This window comes from Dendropsophus ebraccatus, chromosome 7 (genome assembly GCF_027789765.1).
Source record: "Dendropsophus ebraccatus isolate aDenEbr1 chromosome 7, aDenEbr1.pat, whole genome shotgun sequence".
Lineage (NCBI taxonomy): Eukaryota > Metazoa > Chordata > Amphibia > Anura > Hylidae > Dendropsophus > Dendropsophus ebraccatus.
In genome coordinates this window covers 130,261,157-130,287,120 of record NC_091460.1, presented here as the reverse complement: position 1 = coordinate 130,287,120, position 25,964 = coordinate 130,261,157, and the positions used below count along the sequence as shown (strand labels likewise).

General features: G+C 39.7%; 1 protein-coding gene across 1 annotated transcript in view; it reads right to left on the bottom strand.

Moving 5' to 3' along the window:
• The window catches only part of LOC138797035 (bifunctional heparan sulfate N-deacetylase/N-sulfotransferase 4-like), a 218,748-nt gene that overhangs the window by 100,432 nt on the left and 92,352 nt on the right, over positions 1–25,964 (bottom strand). Inside the window, exons 4-5 of the mRNA XM_069976807.1 lie at positions 21,244–21,429; positions 17,218–17,346 (exon numbers count right to left, since the gene is read on the bottom strand). Coding sequence (XP_069832908.1) covers positions 17,218–17,346; positions 21,244–21,429 — 315 coding nt within the window. The remainder of the gene's footprint in view (positions 1–17,217; positions 17,347–21,243; positions 21,430–25,964) is intronic.

Genomic DNA, 25,964 nt, shown 5'->3' with positions numbered 1-25,964 from the left:
TTGTGAGTGCCAGGATATTCCTTTATTATCTGCTTGGATTTTTGCCTGTCACAAGCACAAACCACCACCGCAGAGTGCCGTCTTATAACTATACTACAGGATATAAAATATAGACTGGTGTAAACTGCCCACAGCAACCAATCACAGCTCAGCTTTCACCCATGGTAAAATGAAATGGGAACTGTAATTGGTTGCTGTGAACAGTTTACACCAATCTTTATTTTATACCCTTTGGTAAATGTGAGTCATAGTTTTTATTTTCCATACAGAAACATATGGAATAAAAGGCCATACCTATAGCATAAAGAACTTAAAGCTTGACAGAAACACAAAAAAATTAGACCCTCCTGGGTCTAAGCAAAATTTGGTGAAAAAGGCAAAAACACACACACACACACACAAAAACAAAAAAACAACCAAACTGAAGCAGGTAAACATCACAAACAAACATATTGTGGAAGAATTTTAGAGCCATCTCACACCCTGGTCTAATGTAAAAGAGTCTGATATAAGATGTGTCCAATATATTTAGCACCTCTCTCACACTATCAAACTTAAAAACAGCTATGAAAAGGAGCAGATTTCTGACACACCTTTGGACAATTTCTGGTACAACTGATGTTATATCTGCAAGACTGATTTTATTTTTGTAATTTTTTAGTAAAAATTAAAAAAGATGCATGTTATTATTTTTTTTTTTTAAATGCTATGTATGAAACCACTCACTATTTCCCTGGTTTTTCTGGGTTCATAGACAGTATGAGAAAAAGCAGTGCAGAGCACACGCATCTAATTAATCATGTTTTTCTGCCATGAATGTAACTGTTAATATCTTGACTGTTTTTTTTTGTTTTTTTTTGGAGGGGGGGGGGGGGGGGGGTTGTTATTGGGTATAGAACTCTTATTAATAGTTCCCAGCTGTGAAACATGAAGAATATCCTATAGCCACTGTAAATATATTTATAGAGGTTCATGAGTAGCAGATGTTTTCTTTTAATTAGCTGTAATATCACATTATGTGTTGTGTTTTCTTCCTTTCAATCAGTGATGTGGCCTTTCCACTTTTACTTCCACGCAGCTTTCATCAATTTCAAGCTATCACCAGGGACTCCCCATCATACGTTGTTTACCGATACTTCAGAGGAATGCATTGTATTTGTAATTTTATAATAATCTTATAACAATAGAGAAGATTAATCTTGGCAACACAATGTTTTCTTCTAGAGTCAACAACGATTATTACAATATGTAAAAGTGGAACTAAATTAAATAAAGAAAATCTATTGCATACCGTATTTTCCAGCATATAAGATCACTCTCAACTTTTACAGTTAAAATATAGAGCTTGGGATAAACCCGCCGTATAAGACTACCCCTCTTCCAATGCAAACCAAATAAAAAATAATAAAAAAACATCAGACAGCAGCGGGATCTGAGAGGCAGAGTAGGAGGTACAGTAAGACCGGTAGGATACAAGGGCGGGCTAGACAGGGGATAGAGGTGTGTTTTTCTGGGCACAGTGCCGCTCTACCGTATCTGTTTCTTCCATACCCCGGACACCTGCAGCTTACTCTGCCCTTCATAGGGTCGCGGCAGGGATGTGGCCACTTCTGAGCTCCTCCCCCAACCATATGCAGCATCCGCAGATTCTCCAGTTTTTCAGCACCGGCTCCATAAGATGACGACCCCTGACTTTTGAGAAGATTTTCCTGGGTTAAAAAGTAGTCTTATACATAGGAAAATACAGTAAACTCAAACACCTCCTGAATATAGCATCTAGGGGAACCTTGTTTAAAACAAGTCTGGCAGTTTTTAAAATCGACAGCTGACAGGGGCAGAGGAAATCTGATTACAAGAATAAACTTTCCCTCTCCCCCGTGCCCACGGTGAGCGGCTGGACCAGCCCGGGATCCCTACCAGAAGGCATTTGAGATGATGTCTCGACAGGGAGAAAAGCCCTGTCCCGGATGATGGACCAACCGCTGAACCAATTAGTGACTGGAGCCACTTCCCACCCCAATCACTGACTGACTGAGCAGCCAGTCCATCAGCTGGGAGCTAGGTCATGATGTGTGAGAGCCAGAGATCCTAAAGCCCGGCGGGGGGTTCCAAGGCCGATCCCGCGGCTCACCGCAGGAACAGGGAGAGGGAAGTTCCTACTTGTAATCAAATTCCCCTGCACCTACCTGGTGTTGGATTTTAAATATCGCTGAACTACTTTAGTTTTTTTCCCTTACAGATGCTTATAACGGTGCATTTAATTTCACATCCATGATTTGCATATCAGTTTGATGATTTTAGAGGGGTTGGAGCTTAATTTTTTTCTTATACAGAGCACCCATTCCCTTGATTCTTGTCACACAGTTAAAGAGTAGAGATGAGCGAACCTCGAGCATGCTCGAGTTCATCCAAACCCGAGCGTTCGGCATTTGATTAGCGGTGGCTGCTGAAGTTGGATAAAGCCCTAAGGCTATGTGGAAAACATGGATATAGTCATTGGCTGTATCCATGTCTTCCAGACAACCTTAGAGCTTTATCCAAGTTCAGCAGCCTCCGCTAATCAAATGCCGAACGTTCGGGTTCAGATGAACTCGAGCATGCTCGAGGTTCGCTCATCTCTATTAAAGAGGTTATCTAAAGCTGCCATTAGGAAAAGAAGTATATGAGCTTACGAAAGACAAATTTATTACTGAGTTCAATAAAAGATGCATAAACCCCTCTTTAATAATCTGCAGGCAGACGAAATTTAAAACTAAATACTGACAATGCAATAAAATACAGACATAGACTACGTTCACACTGTTTTACTGTGTCTGTTGCACAGCAACGGACGTTGTTAATCTGCCGTCCGCCGGGCTGAATTCAGCCCATTTCTGCAGCCGATACCTGTATTGACTGCAGTAACGTTCGTTTGTTTAACACTGACTTGCGGGCCTGTCAGTTGTGCCCGCAAATCAATTAGCCATTCATTTCAATGTAATGTGCGGCTGCTCAGAAACTGTCTGAGAAGGAGAGCTTTTCTATGGGGATTTGCTTCTGCTCTGGACAGTTCCTGATATGGACAGAGGTGGCAGCAGAGAGCACTCTGTCACACTAGAGATAATATACCACTTCCTGCAGGACATACAGCAGCTGATAAGTACTGGAAGACTTGAGATTTTTAAATAGAAGTTAACTACAAATTTGTATAACTTTCTGAAACCAGTTGATCTGAAAGGAAAAAAAAAATCTCTGGAGTACCCCTTTAAGACATCATTTTTATTTTTATTTTGTCAAACATTGCAACTACCTGATTCTATATATTTCTTATGACATTTTTTTTATTGAGTACATACATATAATAACTAAATAAGCTAGATACTTCCAGTATTTTTATATTGTCTTAGACACAAAAGGAAACAGCATAGCTACTACATAAGCAATTTCGGTCAATGGGCGCTATTATTGCATTCTCTTTGCCATCTTGACTTTTATGAATCGGTCGCTGTGGTCTGTAGATTATTTACAGCATAGTTTATACAGCCTGTATTACTTTATAGGAATCTGTCATTGTGATATTTGTGTATATACAATGAATTCAATTAGCAGAACAGACATATCCTGTTTTCTGCTACACAGAGAAATGACCGGTGAGTAATTGAAAATAAATGAGGCTGAACGCAACAGTATATACTGCGCACGCCATCGCATGTGGTGAAGAGAGCTTTAATAATACTTCTATCATAACAATGGGAGCATATTATACAATGAAACTCAATGACAAAAATATCACCGATACTATTGCATAAATGCAACGGTTTACTCAAATGGTTTGCATTATCTTCTTTTAGCCAAAAGCTATAGGGACTAGATCTCATGATGACAACAGTTTGGAGTTCAATTCCCCTATCCCCTGAGCAAATAAGTCTGAGCTATGAAAGTTCATTTTGCTCTTCCCTTATGCTTTAAAAAACTATGCACAATCCTAAACTGCCGAATGAGACAAACATTTCATGCAATGTCTTCCCATTGTCTAAAAATATTGAGTGTAATAGGTATAAACAATTAGAGATGAGCGAGTACTACTCGATCTAGTAGTCCAAGATTCAAATACTCTATTTCGATTGAGTTTTTGATGAAAACCCCAGTAAAAATTGGAATCCCCCCCACTTTCCCTGGCGTTTTTTTTTTTTTTTTTTTACCCAATAACTATGCAGGGGGGTTGGGACAGGCACTAGGAGCATACAAGTAAAAAAAAAAAAAAAAAAAGCATCTGCATTCATTGGTTGGCTAAACGATGTGACCTTCACAGTAATAGAATAGTGGATTTGAGATCCGTTTTCAGATGCTACTTGGAGCTAGACAGGGAGATAGTGTGTAGCAGGGACAGTCAGTTATTAGGTCATATTAGGCAGGAGGGACCCACAAAAGCCATTTTTTAGGGCTAAAGCTATAGAAAGAACACATCTAAAGATATAATGCTATTAAAATGGCTAGCAGCACATAGGTGTGTTCAGACAGGCAGGCAGCTGGAGTGTATTCACTGTGAGGAATAGGTTGCAGTGTATCTGTCTATATAGAGGTATACAGCTGTATACTCCTTGTGTGCCAAGACAAAAAAAATAAACGCTTGGTACTACTTCTTTGCGTGCTGTGCGCAACATAAAAAAAAAAGTTGAATGCCTGTTGCCTGCTGTAAGGCATTCTTGTATTACATTAGTGTATACGGCTGTATACTCCTTGAGACCCACACTCCCTTATATGTAATACGAGCATATGGAAGTGGCAGATTACTTAAAGAGGATGTGTCTGACCACATCTCACACACACACACAACCACAGTTAGGGTACTATTACACAAAGCGATTTTTTGACGATCAACGATTAACGATAAACGCGCTCAAACTACCGCTATGGCGAATGACCTGAAATCGTTCACCCAATTACAGGAAACGATGATCGATACTTATGATCATTATTGCGTTCATCCTGTCGTCACCACTGCGTTCGCCGCTACTGCGAACAACCGTAAGACGTCTTATTTCAGGCGAACAATTTGCGACCGATCAATGATAAAAATAGGTCCAATTTCTAATAAACGACCGACGATTTCTCTGTTTTGTCTGTTATTACACTGAATGATTTAACGATTTTTCAAACGAGTAATACCAGCCTTAGCGCTGGGTGCTGTTTGATTTCCCCCTTGCCTATGCCATCTGTGGTTGTCATAGGCAACATGATTTAAAGGGAAAATGTTTCTTTGACTTAAATGTATTTTTTCCACTTTACATAAAGGTTATATTGTGTTTGGAGTGTATAGTTGATTAGCTGTGATAGTGCCATAATGATGTGACTTTGGCGCGTTAGATACACTCTTCCCCTGCTGTTCCAGATGCATTCCAGAGGTGTTGGCATCATTTCCAGAGGTGTCATTGTTGACTTGGGGACCTCCAGTTGGTTGAATTTTGATTTCCAAGATTCAAGCATTTTTCCTCCATAGACTTTAACAGGATTCATTATTCGATCGATTAGTCGAGTATTGTGGTCTACTTGACTCGAAATTGGAAAAATCGAATATTTCACTACTCGCTCATCTCTATAAATAATTATACATGTGCTGTTTTATATGAATAAAAGACTTCGGTGTTCATTTGATCATGTCCATTATGCCAACTCCCTAAGTAGACATATTAGCTGGATGGTGGATATGTTAAGGCCCTATTCTACAGTACGATTACTGGCCTTTATTCGGCCTATATTGGCCGTTATGGCCGATAATCGTTCCGTGAAATAGAAGGCAACGATCAGCCGACATCGTTCATGTTGAAAGACAAACGACTCATACAGCAACAATCTGCTGCCGTCGCCCCGTGGAAGATGAGTAGCGGCAGCAGACCGCTGCTGTATGCTCTGGGCTGCCCAGACGATCTAGGGATCACCCGGGCAGCCCCCCCGCAGCTCCCCACGGCCTCTCCCGCACTCACCCTCTTGCTGCTGCTGCGTGGAATAGTGGTGGCAGCGAGCGGGGAACGATGAGCAAATGAGCACTAATAGTGCTTGTTTGCTTCTCTCAGTCGGCCCGTGGAATAGGGCCTTTATTTGTTCACAACCACACTCAAGTTAGCATTTTATCAATCTACTGTACGATACTGCTATTCTCTTGGAGAGCCAAGAATTAATATTCAGTTTAAGGTCATTATCTCCATCTAATTTGCATAATGCCGGAAGCGACTTAGAGAAAATCACTGATAGCGATTAAAATCTCAATGAAATGCCAGAAACTATCTAAGTAAATTATAAAACTTATCAGCATTATGACTCTTTACAGAAGTCTGCATTTTCTAAGAAATGCACCCAACTCTTTCCTGTTTGCATACATTGTGAGCATTTGTGTGTGTGTGTGTTTTTTTTTAAGTATAGTCATCATGGTATAGGTATAGTCATCATGCAAAAGTAATGGTGGTAATGTATATATTTCCGCCTTTGACCACCACAATGAAGAAAGAAGACTTGTCCTGAGTGGTTGACGTACGCCATATCAGGACAAGCATATTTATTCTATCTAGCCTCAGAAATTTTTAAAGGGCAACTCCAGATAAGAAAAACTTGTTTTCTATTAAAAGTACTAGGGATGGTCCGAACCGAGTTCGGTTTGGGTTCGTACGAACCCGAACTCTCGGCAATGATTCCCGCTGTCTGCCCGCTCCATGCAGCGGGCGGATCCAGCGGGAGGACCGCCTGGAAAACTGGGATACAGCCATAGCCATAGGCTGTATCCCAGTTTTCCAGGGGGTCGTCCCGCTGTATCCACCCACTCCATGGAGCGGGCAGACAGTGGGAATCTGATGCCGAGCGTTCGGGTTCATACGAACCCGAACCTTGGAGGGTTTGGACCATCCCTAAAAAGTACATTAAAAGTTATATAGATGAGTCTATACAATGTATTACCGTATCTGTGCGGTTCTGCCACACTGGTAGCTGATAGAAATCCAGGAAGTGAAAAAAAATGGCCCATGTGCCAATTCACATTGTCTCCTGCTCCCTCTGCTCTCCCCCCTTAGGAGACAAATATTCAATGCCTCTGTCTCACATTGTGTGTGTTTGCTGAGCACAGGCTGATGATGCAGGCAGGGGGCAGGGCGTGATCTCACAGGAGGCTTTGCTTGATCCCCCAATACCCTGAGTGATCCACAATCTCTGACCGGCCAGAAGCAGGTACAGCACTAATTTTACTGATTGTGATGGGTGGGGTGGCTATGATGATCAGCTGAGGGAAAGCTTTGCATCTTGGGAACTGCTCAACCAGGACGGACAGAAACACAATACAGAACAACCCCCCCCCCCAACAAATTGATTTTTGGTAGTTTCAAAACTGGGATAGACAGGTAAGTATTGCTTTATGCTTCTGCAGAAGTTTAAGTTTTTTTAACCTCTACCTGAAGTTCCCATTTAAAGTGAATTTACAGTACAAAGAAAAATTTAACAAAAACCCATACATACCGTTCTTAGACCCCTACATTTGCTGATGGCTCTCATCCCTGTATCACACTGCTGCTTGTGACTCGTGGACAATTGGCCACTCATTGGCCAAAACAGGTCATTGCTATAGTTAGTGATTGGCTGAATGAACATTTCCTTCAGGATTTACATGTCCTATGAACCAGGAGGCAGTGGTGAGCTTCAATGACCATAAGCCACTGGAGTGGAAGCTGCAGAGGGTAGGAGCTGGTGAGTACGCTTTCTTTTTTTTTCTTTAAAAAAAAAAAAAAAAACAACTCTAGGGGCTTAAAACCAATTCAAATCAATTTATTGACAGTATGTGGAGATCATGTACCTGTTAAAGGCAAATAATCTCACACTGTGCATCACTGAATACATAGTGCAACATTTATTAAGACTTCCGTACGAGTATGCCAGTCTTAAATAAAGCCCCGTCCCCTTTTCCTCACACAGATTTACTAAGAGGTGTACGTCTCTTAGTAAAGCCTGCTGGCCCTTACGCAGGCATTGCTATGCAAATTTACACCTGCTTGGGAGCAGATTTAGATTTGTATCATTATTTACTTCTATGAGTGGACGTACATCATGATAAATCGCAGGAGGAGGCCTTAGTGAGCGGGAGAAATGGCTGGTGTACCCCAGGGAGAAGGCAAGTATCTGGGCCTTCTCATTGGCGTACGCCAGTGGCACATAGTTGATAAATTTTCTATCTGTCTATCTATCTCCTATCTATCTATCTATCTATCTATCTAGCAAGATAGTCCACGGCACTCACAAGTTTAAAAGTGAAAAAAAGTTCAGTGATTTATTTATTCATCATGACACAGCACACGTTACCATCTTCAAGTTACCATCTTCTTGAAGATGGTAATGTGCGGTTACCGAAACGTCGTGTTGTTTGGAGTGCTGTGTCATGATGAATAAATAAATCACTGAACTTTTTTTCACCTTTAACCTTGTGAGTGCCGTGGACTATCTTGCTGCTATCTGAATACGATCCTGGGTCAGGATTCAGGACCGCTGGCACCCGACTTCTACTAAAGCAGTGCTGCTTGCCTTGTCTTTTTTTTATCTATCTATCTATCTATCTATCTATGAATCTATCTAATCTAATCTGCAAATGCGAAGGTATGATTTATGTCTGAACATGTGTTATGCAAATGATGTGGATTATTTCACACCACTGTGATAATGGTTGGTTATAAGAAAAACGACTGCCACTAGCTAATTAGTCTGTCAATATTTGTTAATATAATGTATACTGCCTTGAATAACAGCACAGCAGATAGAACATGCAAATTCTGTGATCTGCAAATTCTTTTATTTTCAAACTGGATGTATTATTATGTGTAATTAATATGAAATATTATAACATGTAACATAAAAAGTAACTCTTCGAGGGAAACTGACAGCACAGATAAAACACCGGCCAGCACAGATAAAACACCGGCCGTTCCGTGACCCGCCCAGGTCATAGAACGGCTGGTGTCAGTGAAGATCATCCCGGCCGGTACTGCAGTACTGCAGTGCGGGTGCATCCATGTGTGCCCAAATCCCAATTCACCATAGCACACAATAGGAAGTACGGCTGAAGCCGCCCTTTCCATTGTGTGAACTGACTAGCGGCCGCACTGAATAGCGGCCACACAAAACTAATAGGTCAGTTTTTCCTGCGGCTGCTAGGGAACCCAGCTGGAGTGTAAAATATGTGTATACACTCCAGCTGGGATTCCATTGACTGAAGTGCAACGTAAATTTTCTATTAATCACGCCTGTTGTTGCAAATCTGCAATGACGGCCGCAATTAATAGAAAATTTACATTGTGTGAACTTAGCCTGAAAGTTAAAGACTCAAAGCCAGAAGTAAGAACATGGATTGACTGTAAAAAGATTAAGGTTCCTTTAAGGAAATGTGCAGATAAAAATATTATGGCTATATGCAGAAGCATTCCTATCTCCGAGAAGGGATCGTATCTTGTCCTTGGTGACAAATATCCATCTACTTCGGGACCATGTATAACTCCAAAAGTTTTGCACAAAAGTTTAAATTTGTGCAGAAAATTTAAGTTGAAACATTTTAGCATTTACCTAAAAAGAACTAAACTGCATATAAATGGTGTAGTTTGATTTTATATCCAGGCAATTTTCCTAGTGTGGCCCAGCTGGACAGCAATAAGTAAATTAAATTGTTTGATCTAGAGCATGAATACTTTGGCAGACTCAAAAAAAAAACGTCAGTATAATGTGTGAAAAAGTCAAAAGCCTGTCTTTCACAGAGCTTAAACAACTAATGACAATCATATCTTATAAATGTGCATACTATATGCTGGCCTTATTATTTTGAAAACAAAGATGATACGCAGGAATATATTCTTTGATCAACATCAAAGGCTCCTTTGTCTGCTTAGAAGTGTGAAAAAGGAAAGATCTGTAGAAGAAATTTCCTGAGAAGGCATGCAAAGGACATAATCACATTAAGTCCCATTATATTTTCCTTTAAAGGGTATTTAAATCAATTACTTTAGCTAAGTTTTAAAGCCCTCCCTGGTGAAATCTATGCACATTAATATTGTATATGTTAGCAGTAACACACAAAGATTTCTTACTTTTTCATTGTGTGTGGAAACGCAATTGTAATGATTTACATTTAGTGCTCATAGTTACGTGACTGCTATTTGACATCCATCCATGGGTGCTGATCATGTATTTCCTACTTCTCCATTATGACGGATACCATGGTAATATAACTCAGAGAAGGGGGTGAAAATCCCTTGTAACCCATGTCAAATCAATCAGGTAAGGCCACAGCCCCTCCATGCCTTGCTGTTCCCCCTGTCCGCCCTTCAGCCAAGTAGGGTGAGATTGACAAAAGGCCACAAATTTTGGTTGCACAAAAATTTCCAACTTTTTGATGATGTATGCCTTGCTCTTCAATGATAAATCCCCCCATATGTTAATAAATACACAGATGTATTCACCCTTATCTTTTAGTGAATTTAGTTAAAGGGAATATGTCACTAGGTTTATACTGCCTAGTGAGGGCAGCATAAGCTAGTGACAGAAATACTGAACAGAACAATGTATTACTTACATCACTCTGTTCAGCTGTTCTCTTTATATGCGGCAGAATGGGCTTTTTGCTACACCCCTCCCTCCGCCTTCCAGCTGCTGATTGACATCTCTCTGCTGGGTAGAGAACTGGAAATCAGCAGCTGGTGGGCAGAGTGTGCTGATGCTCATGAATATCTAAGACTACCGAGCACAGGCACATAATAAAGAAGACTAGTTATTGTCTTTGCTATTTAGGAGGATATCTCTGAAACAGCTGCACAGACCAATGTAAGTGATACATTATTCTGTTCAGCCTCTCTGCCACTAGTCTATGCTACCCTTACATAGGACACCATAAACCTACTGACAGAGTCTCTAAGGATTCAAAATGTGAAAAAAGAAGGATCTGTAGAAGAAATTTCCGGAGAAGGCAATGCAATACAATACAATATTGTTACATGCTATCCAAGCCTTCAACTGGCTAAAATGGACATCACAACCATGGGTAGTCACAAGATAATATGTATGGCACATACTTCTCCTGACAGAATATCCCAATCATGTTCACCTCTCAGTTAAAGGGGTAGTGCAGCGTTTAACTTTTATTCACTAAGTAACACACATTACAAAGTTATACAACTTTGTAATGTGTGTTATTTAAGTGAATGGTCCCCTTCCCCGTGTTGCCCCCATCCCGGAAGTGTTGGAGCATTATACTTACGTGTTCGCTGTCAACCCCTATCTTGTGTCGATGACGTCATCTTCGGGAGGGGGCCATTCACTCAAATAACAAACATTACAAAGTTGTATAACTTTCTAATGTGTGTTATTTAGTGAAGAAAAGTTAAACGCCGCACTACCCCTTTAATCATCTTATGACATAAACACGGATGAAAAAAATGGATGCATTTGTGTGCATCCGTTTTGATCCGTTTTTCTATTGACTTCCATGATAAAAAAAAAACGGATCCGTTGTGATGACATTTTTTTTAAATAATGGAAGTCAATGTAAAAACGAATCAAAACGGATGCACACACATGCAATGAAAAAAGTGGATTGCAAAAAACGCAGTGTGAACCCAGCCTTGTTGGATATTTTATACAGACAGCAGAAATATGCCTCAAATAGGCACTGTTATTTCAACAAACTGGTGCAGGCAAAGCAAATATAATAAAATATCTGATCAGACAAAAATCCTTCTTTCTCCTTTTGACAACCCCAAGCTAAACTGTTATCCACTTTGAAAATCGTCTCAATTCTGTTCACGGTTCCATTCACAGAAACTGAGAGACGCAGAGAGGATCAGCTATGAAAGATCTCACCACAGGGCTTTATTCACAGTTTAGACTGCTCACTACTGTTGTATGATGCCTCCATATTGCTGCTTTTTAGCTTGTGCATAGAAACATAGAAGTGCAGGATCCCTTCCCCGCACTGGCACACACAGGCAATTGTTAAAGCGAATGTACCTGATGGTACATTCCCTTTAAGGCTGTGTGCTTACAATGTTGTTTTGTCTTTTTTGGATGGCCGCCATTTTAACATAAAAAAGGCATCTTTTCGCAGCCACAAAACAACATTGTGCGAACATAGCCTTAAAGTGTGCATTTTATATCTGAGATGAGAAAAAATAAAAGAGAATTGCTGTATGCCTAATTGTTAAATACGACATAGTGAAAATCTGGAGGGTCACTTACAGTTAATAGTAACATTTTCTTTATTATAATTTATGATATGTTAACATCGGAGTCAGGAATATAAAGTATAATTGCTTTCTGTACTCTGGTGGGTTTTAAGTGTTTCACTCTAAAATGTATGTGGTGTTAAGAAGTACTCAAACATCTACAATAGTAGAAGTCTTGTTTGCTCAGTTTAATTGATATAACATAAAGTTTCATGAACTAATATATAAACTTCTAAGTTAATTATGAACTTTACATACGGTTCTTTAACAAGTTGGAATATCAGTTCGATAATATTAGCACACAGATGGTCAGAAAATGGTGAGTAGACCATTAATAACTGGAATGTACTGATCCTCCTCTGGGTCCTAATCCTTTGGCTATTATCATGCATATCAAATATGTGACCTTTCATAAAAGTCACCATCCTGTTACACAGTGCTTTATGCGGCAGTCAGAAAGAAAAATGATCTCTTAGCAACTTGAAATATTAAATCTGATTACTTATGAAATGCAGATACATATATCCAGCCTTTAGTGTTGTAAGAATACAAATCATTTAAAGTAATACAATGTTTAAAACCTTAAAGACAGAGTTTACATGTTTATTAGGAGGTAGAAAAGAACAAGACGTATGGCACTCACCCAAAAGTTGTGGGATCTTCAATGTATTAGTAGACACGTAGTGCAGGCAGGAAGGGGGAAGATGGCAAGTGGGCACAATGTAGAGGCAACGTTTCCGCACTCAGGTGCGCTTTGTGAAGCCAACTTTTAGGGGAGTGCCATACGTCTTGTTCTTTTCTACTACCATAGACTGCCTTGTTTTCGTATGTGCACCATTTTAGGAGTCCACACAGACACGACTTTGCTGTTCGCTCACCATATTTCCAATATGTCAATGCCTTAGTGGTGCCGACCTTTTCTCCATTACCCACACTTTACATGCATATTAGGTCACTCGGAAGGCTAGAACAGGACTCCTTTAATATTGATCTTTTTTAATAATGACTGATGGAGTCACCTAGTGGGGTACTGTAAATAATAAGCAGCCACTGTAAACTAATATAAAGGTAAGAATTTGTGTCATTATAGTTGTAATAAAATAAAAAAAAAATCACTTGTCTTTCTTTTCGTGATTGGCCGTCCAAACACACTTAAAGGGGTAATCTATGAAGGGATGGGTTTGGTGAAAATAATTAAGTATACTTACCTTCCTGCCTCCCATGCTGACACCTGAATCTTAACGATCCATCTCACTGTGCGGCCAATTCTAGGAGTAGTTGTGATGAAGGAGTAGTTGAAGGCTTGCCCAGCCAATCATGACTGAGGCGGGAAACTTCTGCAGCTGCTGATTTCCTGGGTGGAACTGCAACGTTACAACAACAGGTCCCAGAAGCTGCTGTACAATTGGAAAGATCATTAACATAAATTCGGTGCAGCAGGAGCCAGGGAGGTAAGTGTACTTCGTTATTTTCATAAAACCCATCCACGAGCATACCACAAAAATACTCCTGCTGGAAGTATCCCTTTAATCTGATACTGTTTAAGCTGAGTTATGGTGGCAAAATGGAAAGCTACTTCATGCATGATTGAACGGATATCTTTTGTTCCCTGCAGTCATACCGACTGCAGCATCTATAGGGTTAACTTTCAGCACTGGGGCGTAGCTCCAGTGCTGACAGTTACAGCGGGTCCCCAGCTATCACAGACAGTTGTGACCCGCTGAGGATGACACAAACGCAGCTTCTGTGCCTGTGTCATGCTGAATCGTAAATTAATTGTTAATTTACTGTTAAGCATCGGCAAGGGGTTAAAGAAAATGATATTGAAAAAAGGCAAAGAGCCTGGGTCACATTACTATATAAATATAGCAAAGCAATCACTGTTTAATAATTGTTAATAATCATTACTTAACGTATAACATGAAAACAGCGCAAACCATTGGTGATAATAACAGTGTGATTACCCTCATAATTATGGTGATGTCTACAATAAACTAAACAGCTATTTATCTTTTTAATAGTTACTCTGTGTTTTCCGTTTGGCTTGTACCATTCTCAAGCAGCAGATTCACATATTTTAGTTGGATTCAAAACTAACACAATGGGCATTGGGTGTCCTGACTGACCCCCAATGGCAAGATATCATTATATGCAATTTCAACATACACTACCGTTGAAAAGTTTGGGGTCACATTGAAATGTCCTTATTTTGAAGGAAAAGCACTGTACTTTTCAATGAAGATAACTTTAAACTATTCCTAACTTTAAACACATACACTCTGTACATTGCTAATGTGGTAAATGACTATTCTAGCTGCAAATGTCTGATTTTTGGTGCAATATCTACATAGGTGTATAGAGGCCCATTTTCAGCAACTATCACTCCACTGTTCTAATGGTACAATGTGTTTGCTCATTGGCTCAGAAGGCTAATTGATGATTAGAAAACCCTTGTGCAATCATGTTCACACATCTGAAAACAGTGTAGCTCGTTACAGAAGCTACAAAACTGACCTTCCTTTGAGCAGATTGTGTTTCTGGAGCATCACATTTGTGGGGTCAATTAAACGCTCAAAATGGCCAGATAAAGAGAACTTTCATCTGAAACTCGACAGTCTATTCTTGTTCTTAGAAATTAAGGCTATTCCATGCGAGAAATTGCTAAGAAATTGAAGATTTCCTACAACGGTGTGTACTACTCCTTTCAGAGGACAGCACAAACAGGCTCTAACCAGAGTAGAAAAAGAAGTGGGAGGCCGCGTTGCACAACTAAGCAAGACGATAAGCACATTAGAGTCTCTAGTTTGAGAAACAGACGCCTCACAGGTCCCCAACTGGCATCTTCATTAAATAGTACCCGCAAAACACCAGTGAAGAGGCGGCTGCGGGATTTTGGGCTTCAGGGCAGAGTGGCAAAGAAAAACCCATATCTGAGACTGGCCAATAAAAGAAAAAGATTAAGATGGGCAAAAGAACACAGACATTGGACAGAGGAAGACTGGAAAAAAGTGTTGTGGATGGATGAATCCAAGTTTGAGGTGTTTGGATCACAAAGAAGAACATTTGTCAGACGCAGAACACATGAAAAGATGCTGGAAGAATGCCTGACACCATCTGTTAAGCATGGTGGAGGTAATGTGTTGGTCTGGGGTTGCTTTGGTGCTGGTAAGGTGGGAGATTTGTACAGGGTAAAAGGGATTGTGAATAAGGAAGGCTATCACTCTGCACCGCCATGCCATACCCAGTGGACAGCGCTTGATTGGAGCCAATTTTATCCTACAACAGGACAATGACCCTAAACACACCTCCAAATTGTGCAAGAACTATTTACAGCAGAAGCAGGCAGCTGGTATTCTATCGGCAATGGAGTGGCCAGCGCAGTCACCAGATCTGAACCCCATTGAGCTGTTGTGGGAGCAGCTTGACCGTATGGTACGCCAGAAGTGCCCATCCAACCAATCCAACTTGTGGGAGCTGCTTCTAGAAGCGTGGGGTGCAATTTCTCCAGCTTACCTCAACAGATTAATAGCTAGAATGCCAAAGGTGTGCAATGCTGTAATTGCTGCAAAAGGAGGATTCTGGGACGGAAGCAAAGTGTGATGTAAGAACAATGTTATTTCACATACAAATCATTATTTCTAACCTTGTCAATGTCTTGACTCTATTTTCTATTGATTTCACAACGTATGGTGGTGAATAAGTGTGACTTTTAATGGAAAACACAAAATTGTTTGGGTGACCCCAAACTTTTGAACGGTAGTGTACCTGATCTTTTTCTTCTGTCAGTAGTATACAGCTGTTTCATTCCCTCTCTTGAAAAACATGCATACTTGCTGAACCAAGTATGTGTTGGGAATCATCTAGTCTCCCATGCAATCTGTCACCTTTATATCAGTGTCTGTTTCTTTGCTCTTATATACTCTTGCATATACTTTTTGGTAATTTTGAGATGGTGATACCAGACTGTGGAACTAAACATTTTGGCCCATTTTTGTGTTAGTTTTAGAACTATTACAAGGATTCTATTTTAAACCTTATTAACTTTTAATTTGTTTTCTACAACTTTTTTTATTTTAATAAGAAAAAGTGCTTTTATTTTACTAAATTAAACTTAAATTATATAGATTTGAAATCCCTGTAGTCGTCTTGACCTGAGGAATAAAGTTATTTTATTATTTTTAACAAAAGGTAAGCAGCAGCTATTTAAAACACATAGAAACATAAAATGACAATAGGTAAAATTTATGAAAACCAGCGTACTTGTACACAGGTATTAAATTAGTCTCCACCCTCAACTGCCCCGCCGGATTCAATAAGAGGTGCACGTCATACTGACTGATTTACACCTTGTTGCCCATCCATCGGGCAATAGGTGCATATGATTAGTTTACACCAGGCAGGAGGGGCAAATCTGTGCCTTCTTCCTGGCGTAAGTCAGTGGTGCAGCGTTCTTAAATAAGAGTTAATAAAAATCAATTAACAATTTCAATGAGCCCTGAAATTTGCTCTGCAAAAAAAGTTCTAATTTGACTATGTTGATGGCAAAAAAAAAAGTTATGATTTTTGGAATGGGACAATGAAAAACAAAGAATGTTACTAGGTCTAAACTGGTAGCCAAGGGGGTAAGTAAAAAATAAATAAAATAAATGCCAATTAAACTATAACATGCATACTTGGTGCATCCATTATGTGGTGCCTCAACCCAGTTCTTCTCAAAGGCTCATTGCTATACAAGACTTATGATACACCAGTTCGCCACATCGAAACTTTTGTGCACATAGTATTACACATCTTAAAGCCATAGGAGACCAACATGACCAATTCAATTAATAACCGAAGGCAAGGTTATGTCAACCAAATGTCAGCGATAAACAGGGGAGCCGACTAATGATCATTATAATGATCTGACATCAATGAAATGAGAATCTTTGTTTTTTATGCTTCTTAGTAAAGTTTGTTATTGTGACATTTTTCAAGTAAGAAATATTTTAATAACACTTACAGGATTTAGAAGCACTGTTAAGAAGAGCTCTCCTCCTTTGATGCTTTTATCCAGCTCACTTGGTCCACCAGGATATTCTTTATAGAAAATTGTATGTGTGAACAAACCACAAGTTTGCCGAGGCAGAACCTAGTTAATAAAGCCAGACAATTATTTTACAGAGAAAAAATTGTTCTTGTCATTTGTACATAAATTATTAAATTAGCCATAGTCTTGGATGGTAGCCACCCTTTACAATGTCTTTGATGTACTGTATAAATTCCTGAGCCTTTTCATTTGAAATGTCCTAAGAATACCATAGACAACTCAACTCAACCTACACAACTATCTTTAAAGCTAACAGGCTCTCCTATTTTTCCCCATGTACAGTTTTGAATTCACTGCATTCCATCAAAAATGATCAAATTCTAAGCAGATTTAAAAGGGGGATTCCAGTGATAAAAAAGTTAATCTACTTCAATACCAACCCATACGTTATGCAGGTTTGAAATAGGCATCTATTACATGTTTTTGGCCACTTGTCTGTAGCCCACAGTGGGCTCTTCAGTGAGCAAGGTAAGCTGTCTCACGTCTTCTGTAACCCGGCCAACTAAAGAGGTTAGAGCTGTTGGGGTGGGATAACAACAGCATCTCCTCTCCTCTATCTTTGAACGCACCAAATCCATAGAGTAACACAGTGACATAGTTAATAAGGTTGAAAGAGGACATGAGTCCATCAGGTTAAACCTAGGGATACCCTACTGTGTTGATCCAGAGGAAGGCAAAACCCCCTATGAGGCAAATGACAATTGCCCCATAGCAGGGAATTCCTTCCTGACTCCACTGGCAATCAGAATAATCCCTGGATCAGTCTATCTAATACCCATAACTCCTAATATTATATTTTTCAAGAAAAGCATGCAGCAACATGGACAAGAAATCTCTGAGGCACGCTGCATGCCGGGAAATGTTGTTTCCCAGCCGGCCCCAATAATGAAGATCTGTGGACTTTTGCTAAAGTTTCCATCTACAAATAGGAGCAGTGTAGAAAAGTGTGGAAAGTGGCGAAAGATTGGTGATTAGTGAGTGCACCTAGGGGCTCTTTTGGATTTTTTTTTTATTGCTGGAGTACCCCATCAAAGGGAATCTGTAAACTAGAGTTTATGCTGACCCGCCATTTCCTATAGGAATGGCACATCAGTGTCAGTATACATTACTGTCATGTCCCCCACAGCCCATAAATATTAAAGCGGTTGACCACTTTATAGTGATATAGTTCAGTGTACAGTATTAGTAAGTGTACGCACAGAACTTACTGACAGCATCTCCCTGTATACCTCACAGAGCTAAAATCAGACTCCCTTCCTCCAGGCTGTGCTGTCCTGTTCTGTGTTGATTCTGTCCATAGGATGGCAGACATGGAGGAGATTGTGACCACACCCTGCCCCCAGTGTCCACCACTGAGCCTGTATATGCCTATGGAGGACACTGGGGGGGGGGGGGGGGGGGGGAGCATGGTCACATGGTCCTCCATGTCAGCCATCTTGTGGACAGAATCACCACAGAGCAGGACAGCACAGCCTGGAGGAGGGGAGTCTGATTTTAGCTCTATGAAGTACACAGGGAGCTGCTGTCAGTAAGTGCTGTGAGTATACTTACTAATACTGAACACTGAACAATTTTACTATAGTGACCAGCCCCTTTAAGCATTCATCCTGGACAACCCCTTTAAATACAGGTGCAGACAGAAAGAATAATTTTTTTTGTGTTCTGTCAAATGGTAAAATGAATAGCATTTAAACCACTGTTCAGTGAGAAGACATCTAACAACAAAAACCCCAGTTACTTCTACTACTTTATGCTTTTCCTGCTGTTTCTCATTGTATTTTATATTTGATATCTATGACACAAATGTATTGTAAGAAGCTTGAGACATACTGTAAATGTTCTTATTTACTTGTGTTGGTATTTGCATTGGACATGATACGTGCCTGAATTGAAAACTACATTACATGCTGGTCACCAAAGGAAAAGAAATCATTGGAGATAAGATAATTAAATGAAGTGTAGTGTGAGATTTAAATGGTTATAAGGGAATTATTTTTGTTTCCATGGTAATGCACAGAATGGAATCAATGGTAATGCCGCCATATAGTGTGTTTTAAATAAGCTTACCACTGACAGAAACTCAACTTTAATGCATGTGGGTTACCGAAACGTCTCCTCAAGGTTTTAGAGTCCATTTGTCTCAGTCAGCATTTGATGTGTCGTGTAGCGCGATCATTATTTTTATTCAATGGGCATACCCACGGAGTTTCTACATTTTACTTTTAAGCAGTCAAAATTTGTCAGATTCTTTAATGGATATAAAAACGTAAGTAGTTTAATGAACTTTTTGATTCTAAATTGAACAATAAAAATGGCCAAAAGCTGCCCTGCTGGAAAAATGTAACAAAAAAAATAGTAAAGTGTAAGGCTAGGTTCACACAGTAAAATAAAAGCTAAAACACAGCCGTAAAAAAAGCAATAGGTTTTTTTAAACTATGTATTACATTTAAGTGTATGGAAAAAAAAAATCATATACTTTTTTTTTTTTTTTTTTTTACAATGTGTGCACAGAGTGACATTGTTTTATAGACTTTCAGTTTAATTGAGTTAAAAAAAAGAATTGAAGTTACTTTATTGGGCTATGTTCCCACCTTGGGAAAATACCGGGCAAAGGCGGCCATTATTAGTAGCTGTCAATATAAAGAGAAGACCGCCTTTCCTTGCTATGTTCCTGAAGTGGAAAAATAGCCTTGAGCTTTTCACAATTCAGCTATGTGAAAAGTGCAGCTTAAGAGTCACCTCACCTCCACCCCCATCTAACGGAGCTGTTAGGCCACATTCACACACCCTTAGTGCAGTTCGCTGCCACAGACTGAAGCAAGGAGCACTACATTCACACATCATTGCCCCAGCACGGATCGCGGCCCCGTATATACGTACGGACGTGTGAACGGGGCCATGGGATACCATTGGTTTCATGTTCTGTCTGCAATTGCGTGCCCGCAATTGCGGACAGAACAACGGATGTGTGAATTAGGCCTTACTATGCGCAATTCGTACACAGTAGCTCTGTTCTGCTGCTCCCAGGGTTGTCTATTTCTAAATTGGTTTACCATCTAATATTACTGTTTAGGCATACTCAGCACAAGCGCAGCAGAGCATACAGTGCAATGAATATGGGATCTGTAAAAATGGCCAGCACAACCAATGCCACTATTCACACTGTGCAGGTGCACCTTGCCATGGCTAACAGACAAAAACAGAAGAGTGTAACAACAATTGCTAGGACATGCCATATACATAATATTGATATTTAGAATTTTTTAAAAATTAGGTTCTTGGCAAACCAATAAGTATTAACCATCTCAATAAGGAATAATAAGTAATAATAACCATCTCACCACGTTAAGAGATGGTCCTACTCTGACACTGGCCTCTCTTAGGCTAATACTAAGCCTACACACTGGGCACACAGGGTCCATCTAGTCTCTGCTTAAAACACCCACAGGGGATGGGTATAGTGCACGGTCAAATGAAGGTAGCAATCCTGAGCACAGTGATGCAACATCATGGCATCATGGTGCCTCTCGACACCAGGCGCGCATAGTCCAGACAAGTGTACGTTGGTGGCAATGCATACCCTGCATGCATCCAGACTTATTTTACATTTGCCAGCGATGCACATTGTACTGTGCATGCATGGCTGCTTATGTATCTTCACAAACAGGGAATCTTGTGTTCGGAATCCCTGTTCCTTCATATATTTAAGGTGGTGCCATAATAACAATAACATGCCAGTGAGGCACTTGAGGGAAAACGCTCCTTGCACTTATACTGTACGTTCCAGTTGGACAAAGCATCAGGCTACACATTTGAAATCTGTAAGAATGTAAATAATTGTTAACAACAGACACTGCTTACTGGAAATAGCGTCTTAACCGGCAAATAACAGTTGTATTGTGAAATATAAGCAAATATTCTATTGTAAAACAAAATTACCATTATTCCATTGTGTATAAAGCCCCTTCTGTACCGGGCAGGTTTCAGGTGAGGATATTCTTCAGTGCTTGTCACTTTGATGCCCCATACTCTCTTCCAGGCTTCATATAGCTGCACATGTACTGGATAGACACCTGAGTGATGTGGAGCCACTGCATAACCCATGTTTGTTGGAATGCCATGCTCCTAAAATAAAAGAGTACATTCTGATTGGGATGTTTATATCTAATGCATTCAGGCATACAAGATATGATGTACAATGCATTTGGATAGTCTTTAGACCCTTTTACTATTTCACTTTTTGTTATGTTGTAGCCTTGTGCTAAAATGAGAAAAAAATCAGTTCACACAACGTATATTTTTAATTATTCACAGACGATGTTGCAAATTGCAACAACAGCAATGATTAATTGAAAATATACATTGCTTTGAAGTCTACGAAATCCCGGCTGGAGTGTATATTTACTGTATACACTCCGGCCGGGATTCCTTGTGGCCGCACGTATAAATGATATGTCAGTTTTGTGCGGCAACTGTTCATTGAATAGCTCACTTTACATTGTATTCTAAGGGTAATTGGAATGAGGGCACACGGGAATGCGCATCCCAATTCTAAAGAAAAGTAGTTCATCCGGCCGGTACTGCAGAACTGGCCGGGATGAACTTCACTGACCCTATCAGTACTACTACAGTATATCAGCATTACTGATATCAATTTTTGACTTTTCCAGGTACCTAGGAATCCTCCTCCCAAAGGTTAGGGAAGAAGGTGAGGGGGATCCCTTAGATTTTATTACCCGGTATAATCAGTACTAAATGGAAAATGGCTAAAAAGGGTTTTCCGATCCAAAGCATAGGAAATAACAAGTTGATTGAGGGAATCCAACTAGTGATGAGCGAATACTGTTCGATCGAATAGATATTCGATCGAATAGTAAGGTATTTGATCTATCGAATATTATCGAATAGTTCGCAGAATATTCGATAAATATTCGATAAGCGTAAAAATCCCCCAGCTTACGGTTTTTACATCCAAGTGGTCGAATAGATGTTTTTCAATAATCGAATACTTGCTCCCATAGACTTTAATGGGATTGAATGTTCAATCGAATATTCGAATATTCGGGAGATATTCATACGAATATCGACTATTCGTATATTTCACTATTTGCTCATCACTAAATCCAACCACTGGGCCCCCCACAATCTCGAAAACAGAGACCAAAGTCTCCCATTAGAGTGGAATAGTGGATTGCACATGTGCTCCGCTGCTCCATTCATTTTAAATGGTAACAGTGGAGACAACCAAGTACAGTGTTTGGCTATTTTTGGCAAGCACAACCCTCAGCTCCATTCTAATGATAGACTGGGGTTCCTATTCTTGAGAATGAGTAGAACCCCAGTAGTTAAATTCATTTGAACAACTAGTTATTCTCTATCCAGCGAATAGGGAAAAACTTTGTCAAAAGGAAAAACCAATTTAAAGGGATTGTTTGATTAGAAAATTACCTATTGTTAAAATTTTGTCAAAGTTTTTTTTAAGTAGAAAATAATAAAATAATAAAATAGATATTTTCTAGTGTTCCATTTAAATATCTAAATTATCAAATCATCTTGAAATTTTTCAGTATTCTTAAAATTATTCAGTATTCCTTTTCACCTCTAGGCGTAAAAAAAAAAAAAAAAAAAGCTAAGGCTAGCTGTTTTGCTTTTGTGGTGATACATGCCCTTTAAAGAATCTACTTCTTTAGGATGTGACAGTAACAAGCTTAGATGAAATTTATTCCAGATGTTTTAGAATAAAGTATGACACCTGTTTTCCGAGAGCTCTTTCATATAAAATATGTGAGTGACCTTTTGAAGCCATTGTGCAATTGGGTGGGTTCCAGTCTATGGAATAAAAGCCTTATGCTGCAGCAGAAAACCGTAAAAAGAATTTGCTTTGAAATTTAGAGATGTTTAATATTTCAGGGTGGAGAAGGATCATAAAAGGGGCCAAAAGTTTGGGTTAAATACCACATTTATTTGAGTGGCATTAGTACAGGATTTTTTTTGTCAATTTTGAATTCGCTTTTTGGCAACATTTCTAAAAAACTTCACATACGGAATAACAGTTTATGCAAACAATTCTACATAACTGATCTTTGTCTTTCTTTCTAACTTGTTTTATGATTACAAAATCATCCCAAAAGAAGAATTTTATCCTAAAAATAAAACATAGATTGAAAAAAAGAAAAGAAAAAAAATCTAGCCTGCCCAACACTAGCGGACGAGAAAGGATATACTGACCTTCATTTTAAACCTGTCATTTTCCAGGCTGTTTTCTACATTTAAATATTGTTTGAGAATAACAGTTGAGTGAATTTAACACCTTAGAAAATTGAGGCTGTAAAACTGCAACATGATCCTCCTTTTTATCCAGATTTTATTATACTATCGTTCGTGACTCTTGTTTAACTGAGCATAACGTAATGCATCAGTACAAAAATGTGAAATTATAGGGGCCGCGGGTTTTATGTCCTAAAGATAAAAGTATTGATTCTGTCAGAAGGTTATGAAAGAAAAAAAAAAAAAAGAACACATATATAGCGAAAAATTGCCATATGGCTTTGAACTATTTGGGTGTGAAATATTTTGTGATCAATTAGATACATTCATCCACTTTATACTTCTCTATTAATCTACAGTCATCCATTGGAAGTTACATTGCAAGCGTATGTATCTCCTGGGCTTGGGGCAATAAATTATCATAAGAGTTATTTAAGTGAATATTTCAAAGAGAGCTTTTACTCATCATAACTCAGCACCACCACAGACTTTTATCTCCTGCCACCTCAATTACTCTCAATTCATCTTGCTTTAAAGTCAATGTCAATGCTACTGGATCACTTACTGGACAAGAGGAATAAACAAATATCTTATAATGCTTTTCAGACATGGCCAGGTATTGTTATTTGATTCAGCCATAAGTAACTGGTTCAGTATTACTGAGATGACCTGTCATCATGATCTGAAGCTGTGGTTCTATTGGGATGTTATAATGTATAAGGCTAAGTTCATACAATGTATATTTTCAATTAATCACAGCCGTTTTTGCAAATTGCAACACCTGCTGTGATTAATTGAAAGTATACATTGCATGGAGGTTTATGAAATCCTGGCCGCACTTTACATTGTCAGATATGGGTAATTTAAATGCGGGCACACCAGAATGCGTACGCATCACAATTCTAAAGAAGTTCGTCAGGCCGGTACTGCAATGCCGGCCCGGATGAACTCCACTGACACCGGCCGTTCTGTGACACGGCCGTGTCACAGAACGGCCGGTGTCTTCCGTTATATGAACCTGGCCTAACCCTGCAACTTTAGGCCATGTTCACATGTAGTAATATAGATGCACTTGCAGATAAAGACAGCGGCACTCTTGACAGGCCTGTGGAACCCCCTGCTACTGTTAATTGTATGAACCTGGCCTAACCCTGCAATTTTAGGCCATGTTCACATGTAGTAATATAGATGCACTTGCAGATAAAGACAGCGGCACTCTTGACAGGCCTGTGGAACCCCCTGCTACTGTTAATTTGTCTCCCACATGTTTGTCGGTGATTGTACACAATAAACGACCGTATTGCATGAAGAGGTGAGTGCCACTGTCTTTATCTGCAAGTGCATTTATATATCCAAGCCTAACTGCAGCAGAGCACCACATTGGTCAGCTGACGATTTGGCTCCATTGAGTTGGCTAACAAGCTCTGTTAAAACTTTTGCCTATAAGTGATACAAGCTGTGCCGAATTGCTATCTTCCCTTTATTTCACACATAGTAAAACACTGGCTGTTCTGTTACGGATAATCATCCCAGTTGGTACTGCAGCTTCACTTCTAATGAATTCGGAAGCGGGTGCACACGAATTCCCGGCTGCACACAATGGAATCTGCGGCCAGAGCCAAAAGTCATTGTGGTGGCTTATGGTGTCTTCTGCATGTTCTTGAGTGAATGATCTCTCCCTGTACCTTAACAGGGAGAGCTCTACCAACCAAGGCGTGTGGCCAAGGCACTTCAATGCAATTCACAGCCCTGTCCACACCTTTATGACACTTAAGAACAGCAATAATAATAATAATAATAATAATAATAATAATAAACATTTTATAGGTGATTGCATCCACAGGCTAGATTCACACTATATAAAACTGACGGCCGTCTTTCATAACAATGGACTTCATGGTGCACATAATGTCAGTTATTTTAGAAATAACGGACACTATCTGCACAATGCTGGCAGCTATGAAAGACAGCATAGATAGTCTTGTTGCTTACATAGCCATTTAGCCATGTAGGCAGTTTGGAACGTATTTTCTAGCTATCAGTTCCCCTTTAAGAATTACCACTAGAAAGAGACCACTTGTAGACTACACTGTGTGCACAATTATTAGACAAGTAAGTGTTTTAATCATATCATTATTTTTATGTACATGCTTCAACTCTAGTCTGTATAAAGTTTAACCCCCTCCCGCCACTGGGCAGTAAATTAACGTCGCTGCAGCCTATGCCTGATGCTGCAGCGACATTAATTCACGCCGCAGGATGAAACAGGCGCAGGAGCTGTGTCATCCGCGGGGGGTCCTGGCTATCAGTGATAGCTTGAGACCCACTGCAACTCTCACTGCTTCTGGCAGAGAATTCTCCCTCTACAATTCTCTGTCCGCTGTCCATCAAGG